At 33.2% G+C, this 21,963-nt stretch overlaps 3 protein-coding genes across 3 annotated transcripts; 1 reads left to right on the plus strand and 2 right to left on the minus strand.

Annotated features, from left to right (window-relative positions):
* Nucleotides 1-1,198: 1,198 nt before the first annotated feature.
* LOC132696548 (katanin p80 WD40 repeat-containing subunit B1) lies at nt 1,199-12,291 on the minus strand. Its single transcript, XM_060661435.1, has 10 exons — nt 11,955-12,291; nt 11,088-11,899; nt 10,071-10,365; nt 7,186-7,248; nt 6,952-7,127; nt 5,076-5,259; nt 4,467-4,741; nt 4,164-4,405; nt 3,049-3,123; nt 1,199-2,314 (listed from the first exon to the last, which is right to left on the minus strand). Exons 1-10 carry the CDS (start codon nt 11,986-11,988, stop codon nt 2,059-2,061), a joined length of 2,412 nt encoding a protein of 803 aa, XP_060517418.1. The 5' UTR covers nt 11,989-12,291; the 3' UTR covers nt 1,199-2,058.
* Nucleotides 12,292-12,968: 677 nt separating this feature from the next.
* Nucleotides 12,969-15,898, minus strand: LOC132696499 (transcription termination factor 2). The gene has a single exon (XM_060661357.1). The coding sequence runs from the start codon at nt 15,835-15,837 to the stop codon at nt 13,075-13,077; it is 2,763 nt and encodes a 920-aa protein (XP_060517340.1). The 5' UTR covers nt 15,838-15,898; the 3' UTR covers nt 12,969-13,074.
* A 467-nt stretch (nt 15,899-16,365) lies between these two features.
* LOC132696550 (mannose-P-dolichol utilization defect 1 protein homolog) lies at nt 16,366-17,353 on the plus strand. Its single transcript, XM_060661436.1, has 2 exons — nt 16,366-16,599; nt 16,655-17,353. The coding sequence occupies exons 1-2, from the start codon at nt 16,500-16,502 to the stop codon at nt 17,278-17,280; spliced, it is 726 nt and encodes a 241-aa protein (XP_060517419.1). The 5' UTR covers nt 16,366-16,499; the 3' UTR covers nt 17,281-17,353.
* Nucleotides 17,354-21,963: the final 4,610 nt, after the last annotated feature.

The raw sequence follows: 21,963 nt of genomic DNA on the forward strand, positions 1-21,963 counted from the left end.
AGCAATCTCCACACACTTTACTCGTTTTTTCCCATATAGCTACTAGAGATATAGAGGCCTCGCCTATGCCGATAATACAAGAACTTATGAAGCAACTATCAATAACATTTTGAGGTCCATTCAACATGCCCATGCGCAATGGTCTTGAGGCATTAAATAACCAATACGGGCACTTATTGACAGAACGTAAATAAGTTTACATACGGGATTTTTACAGCAGTGTTGTCTTTATGCCTAGATCTAGTTAAATGTTCTAGGAAAACAAATGTGTGAAATTCGCTGTTTAGAAAAAAAAATGGTGCAAAGTGTAGGTTAGTGGGTGAAATATAGAAGCATGTATGAAACATCATTAACTTCGGCGGAGTACCAATTTTTACTTTAATAGTGCCACTATATTATCTAATAGCTATATGATTTCTTATCAACAATTTTATGCCATCTGTGGAAGACACGAACGTTCAGCGGCCTTGTTAAATGTCACAAGGTCTTATTGGTTGGAGCGAGGTTGGAAATGACGGAGGCCCACGTGATGTCTCAACTCAGATGTGTTATAAGCAGCGTCCTTTTTTTTCGCTACATCATACCAAATCACTTTAGCCTCCTCCACGGTCGCCGGTCATCAGCCGCTACCATCACATCTACAAAGCATTGATGTCTTGGCGAATTGATCGCTGCTACTGAGTCGTAGTCACCGACGACCGGCGACTGTAGAGGAAAACGTGGCTTTTGGTGCTATTGCGGTTGTGACGGCACAAATGCAAATACCCTAGCGTATTTGGGCAATCACGCTAACAGATCAACGAAGTTGTATGAAAGACCATGCTAGGAATAGGGTTGAGTGGGTTTGGTTCAACTACCAAAATTCTTTCTTTCTCCCTTTTACGGGTGCAATCGGTATAATTCACAACACCAAATATGGTTTCAACCTCGAAATGCAGCAGATGACAGACCACTGACAACCATCACTCAAAAAGTTATTTTCCTTTTTGTTCGTCTTGATGTCATAAGTACAAACTACTGTCGTAGCAAAACGCTCCAACATATGCAAGAAGTCTCTACACTGTTTTTATTGTTTTTGAAGTTTCAAATTAGTTTTATATATTTTTTTATTTTTAATTGTGTTCCATAAATATTTGATTTTGTACATTTTCTTAAATTCTCTCTACAGTTTACGGAATTATGATTCAAACAAAATCAGCACTGTTACATTTCATATGTATTATCATAAATATTACACTTTGCAATCTAGTTTTGTTACAATTTTTACAGAATTTTTTAAAATGCGCGCTGTCACATTAAAATATCGTTGCAAAAATAACACAATGGCACAATTCGAAACAAACACACAAAAAAAGGGAAAAGTTACAGACAGGCAAGAAAAAATATATAACCATGCAATATCGCAATTTGTATTACACCGAATTAGGTCCCTTACTGCTTCATCTCACTATAGGGCGTTCGATATGAAAGTATCAGAAAATATGTTATTCCGTTTAAAATAATGGATGCTAACCGTAGTGGACGGACTCTTCAACTCTTAATATTAAATGTTACTTTATTTATGTTAATTTACTTTAGGTAAAAAATATACTGCGGTTTTTTAAAGGTGATTTTTTCTCAACCGATAACAATTTTATGTACATATCAATATCAACTATCATAGGACTGATCTAAATACCTGCGCCTTTATGTCAATGGATTTTTTTATGGGTCAAAAATCAACACAATTCCTTACAAAATAGAAATATCACATTGTTATTTTTAGTAATTAACGCGATATAAAATTGTTTTCTATAAATAAATATAAATTATTATAATGTGAATTAGTAACAAGAAAATCAGTCAGTACTATACCCCAAATGTTATACGCTATTTGTTATGGTTTTCAAGAAATTATTAAAACATCAAACTCAATTATCATCTTTACCAAGTGTGCGTGCGGTTATTTTCGCAAACCATCATTATTTGCCAATCAAGAGTTAAGTAATGTCATAATGTTGGTTATAGTACTCAAATACTAGCGTTCTTGAATGCCACCAGGGGCACTCGAGCGTTTCGTCAGTCCAACGAGTTGACCATCATCGTTTCCACCTCACGAAATAACGCCCCTACGGTACCGGGCAGCGTCACTTTCTTTACAGTTTGCGTACGCAATTGGGACAACAGTTCGTGGCACTTTACCGATTTCTTGTACCGCTCCTCGCGAGGTATGTCCACGCCGAAACTACCTACCGGACACTGGATATTGCTCCGTATCACAGGCCCGAAATGCCTGAGAATTAGTTTTAGAGTATTGCAGCCTATTGTCATATATCTGAAACAACAAAAACGAACACTTTAAATAAAGATTAGAAATTTTTATTCCGCTCAGCGATTTTACTTTACTTTTACTACAAATTAGCGAATTATTGTTGAAAACATATTTTTGGTTCCTCATAAAGTTTTTTAATAAACATTTATTCTCTTACTTATTTATTGAGCTAGACCTTTTTTATATTGAATAATACAAGAACAGTGGAATAAAAAACAACATCACAAAATCACTTATTTTATAAATTAAAAAAAAAACAAATAAAAAAGGAATAAAAACAAGGACACCCAAAACATTTTAGAGGTAATAACACAACTCGTTTCTTCTCCTAGGTGTGCCGTTTTCATTTACGAATTAAAATTATGAATATCAAGTTTCAATAAAATTTTCAAACAAGGTTTCTAAATAAAACTGTTCTGAAATAAAGTTTTGGTTGGTTGGAATATATATATATATATATATATATATATATATATATATATATATATATATATATATATATATATATATATATACACACATTCGGTTGAAGATATATTTCCATACACTTTAAAATTATAACACATAATGTGAAACAGTCTGTAGACCGCTCGCAAAAGGTTTGCAAAAAAATTAAGTCCTATTTCGAAGTAAAGAATATATCCTTAGAATATAATAATAACTTTGAAACACTCTATATATCAAGTCGGTGGTTTCTGTGTTAAAATAACATGTGAAGTACAAAAATTCTTACTTACTGCTCATATTTGCTTTGAACCAAATCCAAGAGCTTTGGCAGAATAATGACACAAAGATCCAGACTCCAGATTGTGCTGAAATTAATTAGTTAAGGAATTTCAATCAATTACAGCGGACATCCGAAGAATTCCATAGAAATTTCAACGTAAAGTAGCTTAATGCCTGCAATAATGGGCACATATCATTCGTTTGTAAAAAGCGGGAAGAAGACGTAGAGATGATTTACGATGATTTTTTTATTTTAAAAAAACTAGTAACTCAAATTTCTTTTAACATTCATTGGGACAGTTCAAGCGACATTGTCAAAATAAATGGCGCGTCTTTTCAAAGTAGAAAAAAATGTTCCTGACACATTTTTATATAAAACATCTTTTAGTGAAACTGACCACATAAATATACACATTAAACAAAGAAAAATGCGACGAGCATTCGCGAATTTCACATCTTTTGAAAATGCGAATCTAGACCGTGCTTATCGAGATGTTATACCAATTCCAAAGTAAAAGTTTAATGACTTAATTGTTGGTTGTAGCTTTTACCGTAGAATAGCTTAGCTTTTGTTTACATGCCATGATAATTCATCAATAATAATCTGATAGTTGTTTCTTTTATGTTAGAAATAATTCCTACTTCGACATGTATCAAAAACTATAGGTCGATTATTTTTTAGTTATAGCTTTTCGATGTTTTTGTAGTTATCGTTTAGGTGCCAAAGTTTATAACGGCACATTTTTTAGTGTTTTATTTCCCAGTTATTTTTTTTTAAGTATCTATCTCGCAAATGAACTTGCCATATTATATTTTTATAGCTATTTTTATAATAAAGTGATGTTAAAACTTTGATCTACTGTTTTACTGGGAATTTTATTAACAAAATCGATAACGGCACAAAACTTAAAAACATTTAAAAAAGAACCTCAAGAAATACTTTTTGTTTTAAAAAGAGAACAATACAAAACAATATGTAATTCAAAATTTTGTATTAAGTAGAAGAGTTGATATGAGTTATTTCAATATTTGAGTTTTTATTTTCCTAAATCACTGATTTTCTCGGAACTAGTGGATCTGCCACTATTGCAGCCAGTGAGCGATATAATTATAAAAATATACGTACTACTTCACGTTAATTACACTCAACACATCGACGAGTACGCTAACGTCGTCCATGGTCACGGCGGCCTCTACAGCCGATTTAATATCTTTGTTCGTCAACTGCGTCAAAACGACCTTCATGCTTCTCATTCTAGTCGATATGATACCCGACATGGGTTGATTTCCCCGCATGAGTACGCCCAAACCTTCCGCTTCAGACATTTCGGGCAGATGCTGGTGGAAACCAAACAAACTGTGGTTTTTCTAAAAAAAAATAATTCCAGCAAACCCAGTTAGAGTAACGCAAATTTTTGTGAAGTGTTACGGGTAAAAAGTCATCCAACTCCAACCCGACGGGTTTGTCGATGTAAGTAGGGATAAATTCTGGTTCCTCTACAGGCACTTCGTCTGGAGACAACTTTGAACTTCTGACGTATATATCGACAGGTTGATTACTAATACTGACGGGTCGAATGGCAGGTTTGTCATTTATTCTGGCACCGTTCGTAGCTTTAGTTATGGAAACGTTAGGTACACTTGAGTTACGACTAGGTTTGGAGAAAGAATTCTTTCTCGAGACGTTTCTCGACGAAGAATATCCTAACAAACAAAAATAGAGCCATATAAAAATAATAAATAATAATAAAAATAATTAATGCAATGTTACTGTGTGCGATGGGATGGAAAATTTATTTATAAGTTGGTTATGGCAAACTTGAACTTATGTTTATATATACACTATGAAATTTGTCTTCTAACATCATTAGAAGTTTAGTCAGGTATATTAACACACACCATTACGAGATTGTTAAAAAATATTTTATTCGGGGGTGGTGTCAGTAAATTCTTAAATTACCCTACGTGTTGCGTGATTGAAAACGAAACTAAAATTTTGTGTCAAATTGTTATCATCAGAGCGACTCGACTCGGTTACCTTTGTTAATGTTAGCTTCTGAAGCGCTATGTTTAATACCGGCACCTTTGGGTACTTTTTCAGGCACATCTTTAACGCTACCTTGTCGCTGGAGGTTGAATTTGGGAACATTTTTTATTCTATTGGCGTTAGTAGTCTGCAGATTTTCTCTCTCTTGTTGTCGGGTCAATCGACTGAGGTAGACCTAAATTTAAAGAACGCAAAAAGGAGACAACATCGAATCAAATTCAATTTGCGATAATAAAAAAAAAAATCCTTAAAGAGCTGCCACAATTTGTTGGTGGAACTGTATACAAAATAAACTAGTAAAACACTTAGAAAATTCAGAAAAGTAAATAAAGTGCTTGAATTTGTGTTCATTTTGACATTTTAGTTCAATTTGTCATTACTATTCCCACTTTCCAGAAAAGCAAAAACAATTATTATCCTTAGAATATCAATGTTTGCATGCACTCTACGCCATGATGAGATCATAAGATAATATTTAAAATTCGTTGGTAATTTACATATTATTATACTTCCTTAATAATTGTTATGTAACACTAAATAAATATAGCTGCAAAACATTAGTCTTGATATATAAATAAACTGCGATTTGTCCCATGCATCAGCAGCAATAGGTTACGACAAAACTCACGTAACATAGTTTTTTAAATATAATTTTAAATACAAGATTCAAATTCAATCTGTAATCTGAATTTATGTTAAAACCGTGGTCTGAAATTTATATGCAAAATATTTACGTCTCGAATAAGTATTTCGCAAATTAAATTACGCAAACGGGCAAGCAAAAATCTCACGGCATACTTCCAGCTTTCCACTAGTTAAGCGTTTAAAGTGTAATTGAATGCCAAAACATGAAATTGGTTTAAAAGCATTAAGTCTGAATATGGGATTTATCAAAAAAATGTACTGGTGCGGAGTGAATTTTTAGTAAAAGTTCCAAAATTTTGTAAGAAAACGCTGTTTACATAAATCCTGAAAAGCTAAAAACCTGACGCTTCAATGCGGGGCTTCATCAAAGCGTTTTTAGTCATCTTTGGTGGATTTCCAATAGAGCTTTCTATGCGAATTAATATTTTTATATTTCAAATAATATTATAAAATTATGTAAAAAGTTGAAAATTAAGTGAAAGCTCCCATAAATGGACACTCACGGTTTCACCAATTTTGTCCGCTTATGGGAATTATCCTTTAACAAAGAGGACTTAAAAGGTATACATATACATATCTAATATGTACTTTATACATAAGTACATATGACACTATATTACATTAACATTACATTTCATGTTACATTCAAAACACAAAAGACTTTTGATTTGTATTAATTGCAGATTGTCATTTACCTCCTAATATCTTGCCAAATCGCAAACTGAACTTTTTCTTTACTTAAAAATATAACAACTTTCCTTTTTTCGGTACCACTTAATGTTGACATTCATAAAATTCCGAATTTAATGCACAGTTTTCTAATAAGCGGTCCCAAAAATATCGTCGGGCTATTAGACTTTTTTGTTAACTTATGGAAGATTTTTTGGTTACAATGGGAATAAATTAGTGTCCGCGTCCCTTTATGAGAGCGTCCGCTTGTCCGATAGAGACGTCCGTTTATTATTGCTGTACGCAAGGAGAGCTTTCACTGCACTATTACAGTGTAACAACTTTTTTTGATTTTACATTTGACTCTAATTTGCATCTCTAATCACAACGCAGAGTGAGCATAGAGTTCGGTAACTTCGATAAAATGTGATACTATAATGCAGTTGCTACCCAAAAAAATATGAATTCATAAAAGCACCCTGATACAGGGATACCATGCGATGATTTTTCGATAGTTTTTGATTACCTATCGTTGCATAATATATAAATGTACCTGGTCTAAGTTCGACTTTGATCGCGAATACTGATTAGGAGCGATTGTCGGAGGATCCGAATTGTGATAGTTGTTCAGATTGTTGTCCAGCGAGAGAGCCTCGAAGTTCTCCTCTGTGGCCGTGTCGCCTAGTATTTGCGGCTCTGCGGGATTGAAATGCCCGTCCCGCTTGGTAACTGGCAAAATAAAAAAGATCTCCAGATGGAACGTAAAGAAGAACTAATAACAACATACCCGCTATGTAATCTCTTTCGGGTTCCTGAAACGGCTCCGGTTCCGGAGGCGGTGTTCTCGACACTGTAACATAATGACATTTAAATCATGTTTATTGCGAAGTAAATGCCAAAGGGGCATACGCGAAGATAACAAAGAGTCAAAGACCATTGATTTATTCACAATGTTAGCAATAATCTGGGAAAACCTGGGAAACAACAATTTTATTTTATCCAACATCTAAATAACCATGAATACCACTCCAAATTTTAAATAAATGTTCTACATCATTTTCTATCACGAAAGTCAATTGCGTTGGATTTTTTAACATTTTGACGCTGTAGGTATTTGAACGTTATTTTGGTAATTTTTAATTACCTATTTACCTAAAATTACCTAAAAGACCCAACTCTCGTTCACCACTCATAGTTGGGGAGCGTTCACTCAGAACAAGACTTGTCCTTAATAAATTAATGTAACAAAAAATAAAGAAAACAAACAGTCCGAACCGAAAAAACACTCTTGGATATGCTTGATTTGGGCTAAGCTGTGGATTTACATGCAAATTTAAATGGATTTAACCATAAACTTAAACGCACGCTCTAAAACTGTTCGATTAACATTTTATGTAAAAAGTGGAGATATCTATTTCTAGTCAGAAATTGTTTTAGTTTAAATCCCAAAATCCGGAAGTCATAATTTGAGAAACATTTTGCGGTAAATTTCGAAACTACATAGACATTCAAACTGGCGCAATGAGACAGGCAGTGACGCAAGCATCACGGGTAAATGATATATTAACACAATGGTGGTCGCAACGAAACGCGGCTTTAATGGCACGCAAACTCTCGATAAAAATGCGACTGTTTCGAGTAGGTATGGTCTGTCTCAAAGTATATTGTTTGCTCCACGGTCAAAGGGGTTATTCAACACTGCCACTGACATCACCTGAGTCGCCCCTGGTTGTTACCCAGAAGAAACAATAGGTATGAAGATTGTAATAACTTTTTGGGGGAGTGTCCGTTAAAAGCCAAGACGATATACTTTGACGCTGACAATACATGAACACTTTGTTCCTTCTCGGCAGATATGATCGTTAAGGTTTCCGGCGCTTGTCTAGTCTACCAAGTAAGTACGAAAAAAACTACCGATATCGGCGATTCGATCAGCTGCTTCCCCGGAAGTGCTGTAACGCGTTCTATAAAATACTTCGCCTTCTTCGATGTTAAGAACGTGAAATGGGCCAATTTCGTGTATTGAAAAAATCTATCGGCCGAAATTATTTTGATAATTAACAGAAGATTTTCGATAAGCGTAAGCAATTTTGTACAATTTTTGTATCTGGCGATAAAATCGCGAGTTTGAAACGTCTCCGTATAACACCGAATACATTTATCTAGACCGAGTAATCTTCTTTTTGAAAATAAATAACAGAGTGTATTTTTTTAATCAACATGTTCAGACTATAATAAACATTTTTCACCCGATTTTCGTGAAAATTGGAAATCATCCAAATCTACTTTAAAGTCAAGGCAAGTCATTGATTTTTTAAAATTTTGCTACATTTTCGAATATGCCAACTATGGACAAATTTTTGGCCATTGAATTATATTTTACTTCGTTTTTGGCGGAAACATTTTTTTATGTGGGCCGCGTATGAATAACATAAAAAAAACGTAGACCTAATCTCTTCTATTAGCGTTTACCTAGCTTAAATTGCTAAATTCTCATACAAATAATTGCATGGTCGGTATGCGTCATATTTAATTAATTTTTAACAAATAAATTAATTAGTTTTAGTTTTTAATCAAATGCGTCCAAAATATTAGCTTTCTAGGGGAAATAAAAATTAAAAAATAATAAAAAGATAATTTCTCCAAAACCACTCACTATAAACAATTCATAAGAATTGAGAAACAATATTTAAATCAGCCCGAGATATTATATTTAATGGGCTAGCGATTACATGTAATTCCTCTCGTTTTCTAACCAATATTTAATTCATTATTTAATTATTCAGTTGATGAACAGCAGAAGCGAATTTATGCAGGATTTCCTGTGTTTTATGAATACATTCGTTTCTTACGGGCCGCGCTGTTGATAATTAATATTCCGGCAACGCTATCTGTAACTTGAATCTTAACTTAAATTTAATGCACGCAAATACAGAATATAAACGTTCATTGCAGTTTTCCTTGTATTAATAATAGAACAGATCTTGATAGTAGATGCGTTTTTTTTTTTCTAAAACTATGCACTATGATAAAATCGAAACCATAGTTGTGCTGGGTCACAATATATTAAAAGCAATATTGAAACCAATTTATTACCAATAAACTGGATTAAATAAAATTTTCATATAAATCTTAAATTATTAACAAACGGTGAAACCAAAAATATACCTGGCTGCAACTCCATAATTTTTTCTGACCCTTTCATTTTTGTTTATAAAATATTATAAATCATCAATCATATTTCAAAATTGGGGTTGAAAAGATTTACTTTATCATGATGATTTAACGCTTAATTATTTCCTCATTTTACAATGATTTCAATTTGAAAAACTAATGCAAAATACAATTTGTTCACAATTTTTCGTTACAAGTCAACAATTTTAAGTGTCAATTGCGTGTTGTCCGTATACAACTGTATATGGTATAAAAAAACAGGGTACACCTGGACTGTAATTCTATTCATGTTACAAAAAAAGACAGAATGTTCTCATAATGTAAGTAGTATACTTTAAACAATTTAAACCAACCGAATTCTTAATCTTTATTTAGTTCAACGACCCCAAGGAGACGAATTTATTTTCAGCCTTTTAGCTATAGCCAGGGAGCAATTGGCAACTGTATTTCATAATATTAGAGTTATAGAACAAAAAATTGACAACATCTGGTACTTACGCCCCCTTCCCCTGAATATTTCTTTATAATCCTTGAGGTTAGTAATATCAGCAATGGATTCTTCTTCGGGATCAGTGCCCGATGTGTTTTCTTCAATAGTTTTTACATCTAGAGTGCGTCCTTTTAGACTAATCGGTCGTTCTGCTTTTGAAAAACTCTTTCGTAGACTGGAATTTGGTACAAAAGGACTGGCTGGATAAGGGGACTCGGTTGAATCTTCTGAGCCCAGAGGAAGGCATTTTTTCAGGTCTACTACGTAAATTTGGACGTTGGTCAGGTAGAACGATGCTCCAACCTTAATGATAAACAAGGAAAAATTAAACAGCAGTTTGCTGTAGATCAATACATTTATTTTGATTTTTTTTAAATTGAAAAATTGTTAAAAGAAAAATGAAAAAAATAAGATAAGCAACAAATAATCAGTCTAACTACAAATAACTAAAATAATTATAATCTGTATTTTAAAAAATTAAGTCACTCAAAGATAAAACAGCTGAAAAAAAATTAATTTAGTTTTGATTAATTATTTAGTTATGTCTAGAGAAGCAGATATCAGAAATGTTAAAGACATATTGTTTGGCATGAAATTTTCTGTTTGCGATCTCTCTCCTTAGATTGAATAATATAATGAATAACTGGACTTTAAACATAGACACTCTTGGGAGGAAGTACTAAAGTATCACCACGGTTTGACCTTGGGTTTAACATTAACCAGAGGTGCTTTCAAGTAAATAATTAAAATTAATTATTGATAATGGTCGCAACTTTTTCAAATTTTTATACATATTATTAAACCGCATTTACAAATTTATTTGATACCTTCCTTTTTCTAAAAAGTCCACTTTCATATCTATTAATGGAGCATAGCATAGCATTTTCAAATATTTTAACCTCTCAAAGGCTAAACAAATCACTATTACTTTCTTTGTACTACTAATTTGATGAGGATAAAGATAATTGAAAAATTAGTAAGTCACAGGTTTTTGGAATCAGCACTGTCTAAAACTATGTACTCACCAACTGATTTTGAGCAGTTGAAATATCACAGACTCTTCCCCATGAAACTGGTATGGAATCATGTAGTCTACTGGGCTCCCAGCCAATAATTTTTAAATAATCACGCACTCCCGTAAACAAACACTCACCATCGGGATTAAAATATAAGCACCGTACAGCTTCTAAATCATTCTCGCTTGATACTAAATTAAAATTTTCCAGGTCAAAGAAATGCACTGTGCGATCTACGCTACCGGTTGCTAACAAAAATTCATGAGGGTGAAACTCTACACATGTAACAGCATTTAAATGGTCACTAAAATCTTTTAACACACGACCCACTCTTAGATCCCAAATTTTAACAGTAGCATCATCACCACCAGATGCCAACCACTGTCCATCAGGGCTGAACTTTATATTATTCACAGTGCCCTGATGTCCATTGTAAGTATAGATTACTCCCTTTTTACGGGTGTCCCACAATTTTATTGAGCTATCTGAACTGCCTGAAGTGAGCAAATCTCCATACGGATGAAAGTCTGTACATTTTATCTTCTGTTTATGACCATTTAGGGTTCTCACTAATTTTGCAGCTTCCAAATCCCAAACTTTTAGGGCACCTGCTCGTGATCCTGCACACACCAGTTCTTCTAACTGATTGAACTGAACACATTCAATTGGGGTCAAGTGCCCACTAAGGCTCATAAAACAGCTCTCTTTACCCACAGCCCATAAGTTAACTTTCTTGTCATCTCCTCCTGTTACCATCACTCGTCCGGACTTGTGCCCCAAAGCAAGGCAATTCACATTGGCATTGTGGGCCATAAAATCTTCTGCAAATTTTTAATATAAATACAAATTTATAAACCTTCATTTCGTAGAACTTACGAAGCTTCCATGATTTCCTGCTTAAAGAAGCCATTGTAGCATAAACTATTTTTCACAGGACATTTGGTACTTTTGTTCATTGTAATTTACTACTCATTGCTAAGTTCCATTAATTGCAAATAAAAAAAAAACGCACTGAAATGAAAAAGTGATCGCTAAGAAAACTGCAAGATATTTCCTTTAGAAGTTTGTCGTTTCCATTTAAGGTTTTATGAATCAGCTCAACAGAACGTAACTCAAGGTAATTTTGAATAAACAAATAGTGTATATGCACAAGTGACAGAACAATTCAAGTATTCCTTTGATACTACAAATAAAACTAATTCAACAAGATCAACAGATTCTACCATAGTTAATAAATAAACTAGTTCTTACCTATCAAGGTTATTCCGTAAACTCATTGACGTTATCGTAGATAAAATATATAAAATTATAAAAAAAATATGGTAATAAAGAATACGTTTTAAATTGTGGCTTTACTATCAGAGTGTTTTGTTTGTTGTTTGTCCAGATATATAACTTATGGAAAAAATGTTTTATTTATTCTATGATTTTTACCCCGTATTTGGCCGAAAGATCCTAACAAAATCAGTAATAATAAACAGGAAAACCATAAAACACAGAATGCATTACTGATCTGTGCATAAATGTAATATTTATAGAGGACGGCTACGTAAAAGACGGTAAATGTTTGACCATGGCGTAAAGTTGCTGTTGACTTTCTGCATTTTAATTGCATAGAAATAAACAAGTTTTTGGTGTTTCTGCTGTTGTTGTTGAGAATATATATATGCAGTGAAACATTTAACGCTTTCTACATATTTGTCAGCCTAACCTATGACGGCATAGCTAGCTAACTCATCCACCCACGATCAGCGAATTTATGGTAAAAGAAAGTATTTCACAAAACTAATTACTTTTGGAAATTGTCTTTCAATGAATTTCGACAAAGCATTTTTGGAAAAATTATAATTAAATTAGGATTATTATATTATAACAAGCCTACCAAAAAAATATATAAATTGCATTTGAGCGCCACTTAAATAATTACTGTTAAGAAGGGTAATTAAAAATAAAATATAGAAACATAAAACAAGTCAAATACCGCATAAAAAAATATTTACATTCCAAATATCATGCGAAGATCCTGAAGAGACAGCTTGCTTTGGGTGATTTGTTTAGTCCCGGAGAGCATCCCGTCCGCCATTTGGATTTTTCTGTCTTGCAACAATTTGATGCGCTCTTCGATGGTGTCCGCGGCCAAAAACTTATAGACATAAACGGGTTTACTTTGACCTACTCGATATATCCTGTCCTGAGCCTGATTTTCAAGTTGCGGATTCCAATGGAGGTCTAAAAGGAAGAGATGATTGGCTCCAATCAAGTTTAAACCCACACCTCCAGCAGTCAGAGATAAGAGCAACACTTGAACTTTGTCATTAGTATCATTCCACTTGTCTACAATTAAGACTCGTTTGTTAACTGGTACTTTTCCATCAAGCTGATAGTAAGGAATATTGGCTTCTTTTAGGTGGAATCCAATTACATTTAGGTACGACGTCCACTGCGAAACTACAATCGCTTTGTCTGAAGATTTTAAAACTCTTTCTTTAAGCAATTTGAACATAGCTTTTTCTTTACTGCTCTTCCACTGTTGCGAGAATATCGGGTGGGATGAATTTAGCAGTCCCTTCGATGCTTCTTTTAATGACACTTTTTCATTTTGGCTTGGATGCATGACCCCATCATTATCTTCATCTTCATCAATATTTAAATTGCTCAGTTGCTCCAACAGATTTAATTCAGCGCTTTCTTCATCTTCATCGTCCCCCATATCAGTATCTTCTTTGAGCATAGATGTTATTAATAATGGATGGCAACATATTTGCCTTAATCTAAGTAATAATACGAGAATCTCATGTTGACTAACATTTTTTACTTTGTGCATTTTTAACAGTTTTGCCCTGATTTTAAAATATTCAGCGTTTGGGGCACTCTGCGAACTTTGGGGCATCTGCTCTTCAAAATAGTCCTGATTTTTTTCAGCTCTTTGATGCAAAAATTGGGCAAATAATGTCTGAGAGAATATTAATATCTTGTGATAAACACTCATCTCTTCTTTTTCTAAAGACACCCGAGTAACATCCCATTGCTTTGATGGTAAGCAGGTAAGACCACCACTCTCCATCAATTCCGATTTCGTTCGTCTCAGCATCAATGATGAGACTACAGTGTGAAGCCTCTCTTGACCTCCGGCAGTTTTATCACTGACCCATCTCTTCCATATTGGCAATTCATTAAATGGAGAGCATCTTAGGAATTTCAAAAGGGCATACATATCAAGTTCTTTGTTATGTAATGGTGTACCAGTAAGAGCCCATCTGGAAATACCTTTTAGTGCGCAAACTGCATTTGAACTTTGCGACTTATGGTTCCTGATTTGGTGAGCTTCGTCCAGTATAATACGACGCCATTTTATCTTGAATAGAGCGCTTTCCTTAATATTTTCAATACCAACTATGGAGTAGGTTGTTATTACTACTGAGTATTCCGCAAGCTTCTTGGGGCTACTCTCTCGTTTAGGTCCATGGTAGATTAAGTGTGATATAAGACCCCTATTTAAACGACGTTCGATCTCACCTGACCATTGCTGGAGCAAACTAGCTGGGCAAACAACTAATGTACCTCCTTTGAAAGTATTTTTTTTGCTCATAAAGTCAGATTTCTTATCTTCATCCAGTTTATTTGTCTCAATACTCTTAAGAATCAGAGAAATCATTGTTAAAGTTTTGCCTAGACCCATATCATCTGCTAGGATTCCTCCAGATGGTTTTTGAGTCTCCCTGAATATAAGCCAACTTAAGGCTCTTTGCTGATGAGGCATTAGTGAAACTTTTAATCCTTTGGGATCCTCTGTATAATCATTCTCTTTAGGGCATTTTTCTAGAGAGCCGTGAAGGCGATGCAATGCTTCTAATGTAAGTGCTCTCTGGGAATTATATGTTGCCACTGCCTGTGTACCAAATGTTTTAGGTAAAACTGCTTCAGTTCCTGCTTTTAAATCATTCCAATTGGCCACGGAAGGTTTTACTGGTCCCTCTGGATCAGATTTAATCACAATCATTTTAGCTAACTTTTCTCTTTCAGCCTCTAAATTTTTTTCTATATTGGCATATCTAAGTTTTAATAAATCTCCTTTATCTGGTAATGCATCCAGTTTAATTGTACGAAGCATGTTTGCCACTTTTGCCACTTGCTCTTCCAAATTCTTAACTTTATTTGTTTGTGTATAATATTCAGTAGAATTGACACTAAAGGGTAAGGCAATAATAGGGTTCTTTGCAAAGCCCATCTTTGATTGCTTCTCAATTAAAACAGTGTTTTCATTCCTCAAATTGATTGCTTGCGGTTTCTGTTCTGATTTCTTTGTAACAAATGATAACAAATTCCCCTGTTGTTTTGCACCAGAAAGTTTTTCTTTTACTGTGGGTAATTTTACAGGGCTAGGCTCATTCTCACTGCTACTTATCTCAACAATATCTTCAGTATCAGAGCATACATCCACGCTTGAACTACTATCACTGTCACTGTGAATAGTTTGCAACTTCTGTCGATGCGCAAACCCCTGCGAGTCGAAGACGCTGCTGTTAAATATCCCTTGATTATTCAGTTTAAAGTCGCTAGAAAGTCTTGTATTGCTTGGAATATCGTATTCACTTTCATCACCATTCAACTGTATATCGTCTTCTTTCGAAGAGTCGTTATTTTTTGAATTGTTTGAAGCAGAATCTTCAATTACATTACTGTCGTCCCTTTCCGGAAATTGGTCTCGACTTCGAGAATCATCGGAATCATCTGTAAAATACGGATCTGATGAATTCATTTTGAGATAAAATTACTTAAAGGTTGTAAGAGTTTTAATTTTCAAAATTTAACGCTGTCCGTTAACCGTCACGGCACAAAAAATATGCTTCTTCTTTTTTACCTTTCACAAATTGCTTGTCGTTATTCGGCCATTACCGATACTGTCATGGAAAGAAACTTTAAATTGTCTAAAGTAGAAGATGTATTATTATTTGGTAATCCTACAATTTCCAAATATAGTGGATAGGAAAATTTTAATTGTGTAAAATTATATAAAACGTTAAAATGAATGTTGATTATTTAATACTGCACATTTGATAATGCAAGTTATATTAACTGATATAAATTAAATTGAGTTGGTTCAAGGGTGGTTTAAGAAAGCAACAAATGTTTTATTAAATTTCGTCACTGCAGGATTAGCTAGTATTTTGACTGGAATTTAAATTTACACGAGAGTACCAAATTTCCAAATATTTGGTCGAATGATCGTACCAAATTTGCCTAATTAATAAGGAAGGTTGAAGAACAACAAAATCGTCTAATTATCTCTGACCAGACTATTAAAATTAAATCAATGCATTTAAAATCATTTTGTGTTATCTTATTTCAGCTCTTGTACGATACGTGTAGAATAAAAGCGTTGCATTTTATTAACTGAAAATTTTGATTTTAATTGTAATAATGAATTCAACAGCATTCGAATTGTTTCGCCAAACAGTATTATTAGTGTTTCCTCCTCAATGTATCGACATTTATTTTCTAGAATTCAATTATTTGGATGGTAAGTTAAAATAAAGTAATCCACAGATAAATGCTACTTAATTTTTTTATTTTAGTTCCCTGTTTCAAGGCAACTTTAAGTAAAGGTTTAGGATTGGGTATTATTTTGGGTTCACTATTGGTGAAAGTTCCTCAAATTGCCAAAATATTAAGGAATAAGAGTGGACAGGGAATAAATTTATACAGTGTGACTTTGGATCTTACGGCAATTACGATTTATATGTCCTACAATTTTGTGAAAGGCTTTCCATTTAGTTCATGGGGTGACACATTCTTCTTAGCCATACAAACTGTGATAATTGGGGTTCTTGTTTTGTGGTACAGCAATGCTAGTGTACAAGCAGTTCTGTACTTTGTGCTCTATATTATTGGTTGTGTTGTACTGATGGGTGGAATAACACCTATTGAGTTTCTCGGATCTTTGACTGCTGCTAATATATTAATTGTTGTATCAGGTAAAGTTCTTCAAGCATGGACAAATTACAAAAATGGACATACTGGGCAACTTGCAGCAGCTACTCTTTTAATGTTATTGGGAGGTTCAATGGCTAGAATATTTACTTCCATTCAAGAGACTGGTGACATAATTAATATTCTGACATACATTGCCAGTACAATTGCAAATGCATTATTAGTTTTCCAGTTATTTTATTATTGGAATGTTAAGACTAAAGCTGATTAGTTCGATGTGTTTATTTGTTTTGAGATATTTCAATTCAAGTGGTTAATTATTTAATATACCATTGTTTGAAAAATGATAGTTGTTTTATTTACATATTTGAGAAGCTAATCATTTGGATTATTCAAGTTCAACTGGTGATTGGTGAAATTAGTAGGTAATAGAGTTTTTTTTTTTTGTTGAATTATGTCCAGTTTATTTTGCAATTTGAATTTGGAATAGATTGGAATGGAATAGATTATTAAAAACAGAATTTTGATAGTTCTGAATATTTTTAAAATTATCTTTGGCCTCTTAGATAATCCAAGTAAAACCGATTAATTTAGAATTTTAAACGGATGAGTGACACTGGCAACTTGCATTTCCGAAGGTCGTAATTGTGTCAATAATTTTGAGTACCTACTCACAGAAAAAAATAGTTAAGATACAATTATAGGATATAATTTGATAAATGGATTGCATCCGCCATCTATCATGAAATAATTTAAACTTGGTCTTCCCGTTGAGCGTTTGGCATTAACTGGGTAAATTTCTCAATATATTATATACATACATACGTGGTGATCACGAAATAATAATTTGGGAATCGAACTATGTGTCCCCTAGTAATTAAGGAGTTTGGAACTGGTTTTCTAAGAATAAACAATAACAATCAAACGCGACTACTCGTTTCTATGCCTCTAATTAACTAGAGATTCTTTTACGAACAAGAAACTTGAATCTCATATTTCAAAAACTTTCTAGAAAGCTTAGATTATTGTAATTAAACAATTTAAAAAATGGTCGCAGAAATCTCTCAAAAATTCTTCTTCAAAAAAAAAACTAACCAAAATTTATCAGAGGGAATTGGCACATAATCTATCGATCTGTCAGTTGCATCTTTCTATTAGAAAATATAATGGCCTACTGACGGTAAAAGTTGATGTCGCGCAATTATGTTTTCGTACTTTGGGCCATTTTCTATCTAAATAGCGTTCTCCACATCCTTAACTTGTTTTCATAGAGTATTGAGATCGAAGCATATTTTAAGACAATACTGTCGTAAAAATGCTACATTTAAAGTGAACTTGTCGAACTGTCAGCTGCTATATTGGTTTTTGAGCGCCGCTAGGCGTAATATGAAATATAGGTGAAAGAGCATAAAAAACGTTTTAATTGCATTATTTTAATGTTTAAAATATAGTACGAATATGTAGAACAGTTAAAAATGGTCTAGAAATTCACGCAGGACATACATAGCTATTTTAGAAATTTTATTATTATTTTTTTAATGAATTATATAAAGGACATATTTTTTACCTATTTTTGATAATCAAAAGTATTTTATTAAGATTAGGTAATATAAAATTAAATTTTAAAAAGCACAGGGACTTTGTCATCATATTTTTTAATATTAATCTATTTGGAGACGACAAAGCTGTGTTAATAAAAGTCTAATTAATAAGTAATCATCTCCGTGCCCTGATAGTAAAATAGAGGTACTGCACCTGCAGTAGGAGTTATATTATTAGCACTGAATTGAAAAAATAATGAATAATAACTACTTCTGATCAAACGCGGTGTTTTTAACTTGGCTATTAGCTCTTTTCCATATTGATTCAACAGTCCCGGTTGTAACTACAAATATTTTTTAAGCAATGAATTTTAATATTTTTTAGGAATTCGAATATTATATATATATTATATATAATTTTTGTACATAGTAAATTGGCTATTATTTTATTTTTTTTAATCTTACACCTAAGTACCTCTATCTTTTATGAATTAAAAGCAATTCCTACAAGACAACTCCTATAATATAAATTTAAAATTAATAGCTCGGCTGACGCCAAAGCCTGGACATTTTGGGGAATGTAAATTACCCCTAACTCTCAAAATTTCATTCTAGTCTTTTTTTCTATTTAATTGAAATTTTATTGGAACATAAGAACCCGATAAACTATCGTCAGTAATTTTTTTGTATTTGGCAGTACAATTTTTATAAGATATTATAATACCTAAATTATAAATTCAAATTTGTAAAATCCGGATATAAGGGTTTCATTTCAATTTTGCTTCAAATCAGAAATGAATTGATAAAATATGAATGGCTTAAAAATGAGATTTTCCAAATAGTAGGGTGCGGAAAGCGGATCACCTCAAGTCAAGCTGGTGTGATACGATTTTGCCTTTGGTACAGGCGTTTTCTTAATGCAATAAAATTTCACCCCTCCCGAAACGTTTTAACTGATTTAAGTCAATAAGAATGTCCGGGGTCTATTTTCGTAGATAGAAGCAATACAACGGCATCGCGAAGTTGAACGGACTTATACTGCGGATCAATATTACAAAGATTTATAATTAGCGTGGGTTGATGGTTTTAAATTTAAGCATAAGCATTATTGTTCTCCAGCGTGCGCTGAGTGACGGACTGAAGTAAAGCGTTAAGCGTGTTTTGTCCATTAATTTAAACAGGAAGAATCCCAACAATTGACATGAAACTTACATCAAAGGCGGTATGCAACGTAATACACAAAAGAATCTACAAATACAATTTTGACACCCAGTCAAAGTTCTCTTCTGGCAACTTCTTAAATCAAATGGGATATTAGGTATTCCTTATTTAAGTTTAAGCTTAGGATTATTTTTTTCGTAAGGTTCGAAAACATAAAAGAATATGCTGAACAGTTATTTAAAGTAAGGAAAATTTAATGCAAAATTGATAGATTCGGACGGAAATATTTTCGTAGAGATTAGAATGACCTTCAGCGCATGTCCCTAAATTTCACACTTGATCGATTGGGCGAGATTTGAAATAAAAAATCTTCATCGAATGGCTCTTCTCAAATTTTTTTCGAGGCAGCTTAAAATGGTCCTCTATTATCAGAATAGCCTGAGCCTCGGAACATATGAATGAGTCTTAGGCAGCTGACATTGATTGTTGAACCCATTATGCGCATATTGAATGTCCCTTCTCCACATTTCTAGCAGGTCTTTTTAAGAAATATTGCATCTTAAGGTAGCGCAGGCTTTTTTACCTAGGATTATGACAGACAAAGCAGTCCAGTTTGACCATTACCAGTAAGCTTAGACTGCATTTTCAATAGTTTCAATCCTCAATGAAGTTTCGCATTCAACTAATGCGCATTCATAAAAAATATTCTTCAGTCTTCAGTAGGCCGCAAATGACACGAAGATAGACTTAAGTAAAAGTTATTTTGTCTGCACCAACCGCGTGGGTTTTTAGGTTGTCCTCTTCCCACAACTGCCTGCGATAGCCGCTCGTCGTGCTAATGTTTATTTATGTATTGAATCTCTCTCTTTCTCTCTCTCCTTTGTTTTAATTTATGAAAATTTTAGGTAGATCCTTAATAATCCAAAAATATAAGAGTTCTACCATTCGAAACTGATACGAACACATTTTTATTCACGTGCATTAATAAATGTCATTTAATCTCGATATGTTGTCGCCGAAATTAATGTGCCGAAGTGGTTGAAGTGTTATTCGGAAAATTGGGTCGTGGTTTTTGCGATATCGTAATATTTCATAGTCAAAATTTCAAATTACTGTCATTAATTCAGTTGGTGTTGAGATACATCTTATAAGTACTCTCGAATTGGTCTGAATTTTTGCAGGCATCGATCCTTCCTGATTTATTTCTTAATTTTGTACCGGAAAAGTGACGTTTTTAATATCAGAGGTTCAGGTCCAGAAGTTATTTTGATTAACGAGATTGTTTTTTAACCGTTTTACGCTCTAAGCCGTGATCGAATATCGTAGTAAATAGCGAAAGGGACATTGCCACTTAAAATTGTGATTTTGCCTGAGATTGTGGATAGTAAACCGTTTCAGGCTAAATTGTATTGGCTAGCCTACGTCACATAACCAGGGCTGGGTTTACTTAAAATAAGTGTGTGACTCATGGGTCATCAGCATATATTTTTCTATTTTATTTTTGTCTTCTTTTGTTTTTATTTTTTAAATGTTTGAATGTTTGCCAAATGTTTGACTCTGCGTTACCTTTTTACTATGCGTTTTAATGTTGTCTTAATTTTAATGTCACGTTTTCTTTATTTCAGCACTTCTAGGTGATAATAATAAGATTTTTGCATCAAAATCTTCCATCGTTCGATTATCAAGAAAAGGCAATGGGCTGTCGTGGATAAATCCGAGCCTGGAGAAACCCAGAACAATAGCGGGGCGATACGAAGCAAAAACGGACGATTTATTAAAGTAACGACGTGTGCCTGCTGGAATTTATTGGTAATGAAGAAAGATGTAAGATTATAGCGAATATTTTACTAGTAGTATAGTGACATCCGCAAAATGAACAGTGTATCGGTTGACTAAAATTTTGGCACTAAAACTACCTAATGAAAAAAAGTTGAACTTGATAACAGTCATTTAATGATAAATGATTGTGTGATGTGCTTGGCGATTTCAATCATTCACAACAAAAAATTAAGATATAAATATGCTTTTTGAATAAATTGAAAGAGGAAAATATTATAAATATGATAAAATGCAATGAGTATTCAATTTTAACATTATATGTATAAAATAGTTCATTTCAATGATCCAATATAATCCAATCCAAATAAAATCTTGAAATTACTTTAACTTTTATGATTTATAAAATAATAATTTTTAATTTGTATAATAATACTTTTTATTAAATACATGCACCATATTTTTATGGAATATTC

The sequence above is a fragment of the Cylas formicarius genome, unplaced genomic scaffold (genome assembly GCF_029955315.1).
Source record: "Cylas formicarius isolate icCylForm1 unplaced genomic scaffold, icCylForm1.1 PGA_scaffold_1__22_contigs__length_36826433, whole genome shotgun sequence".
NCBI lineage: Eukaryota > Metazoa > Arthropoda > Insecta > Coleoptera > Brentidae > Cylas > Cylas formicarius.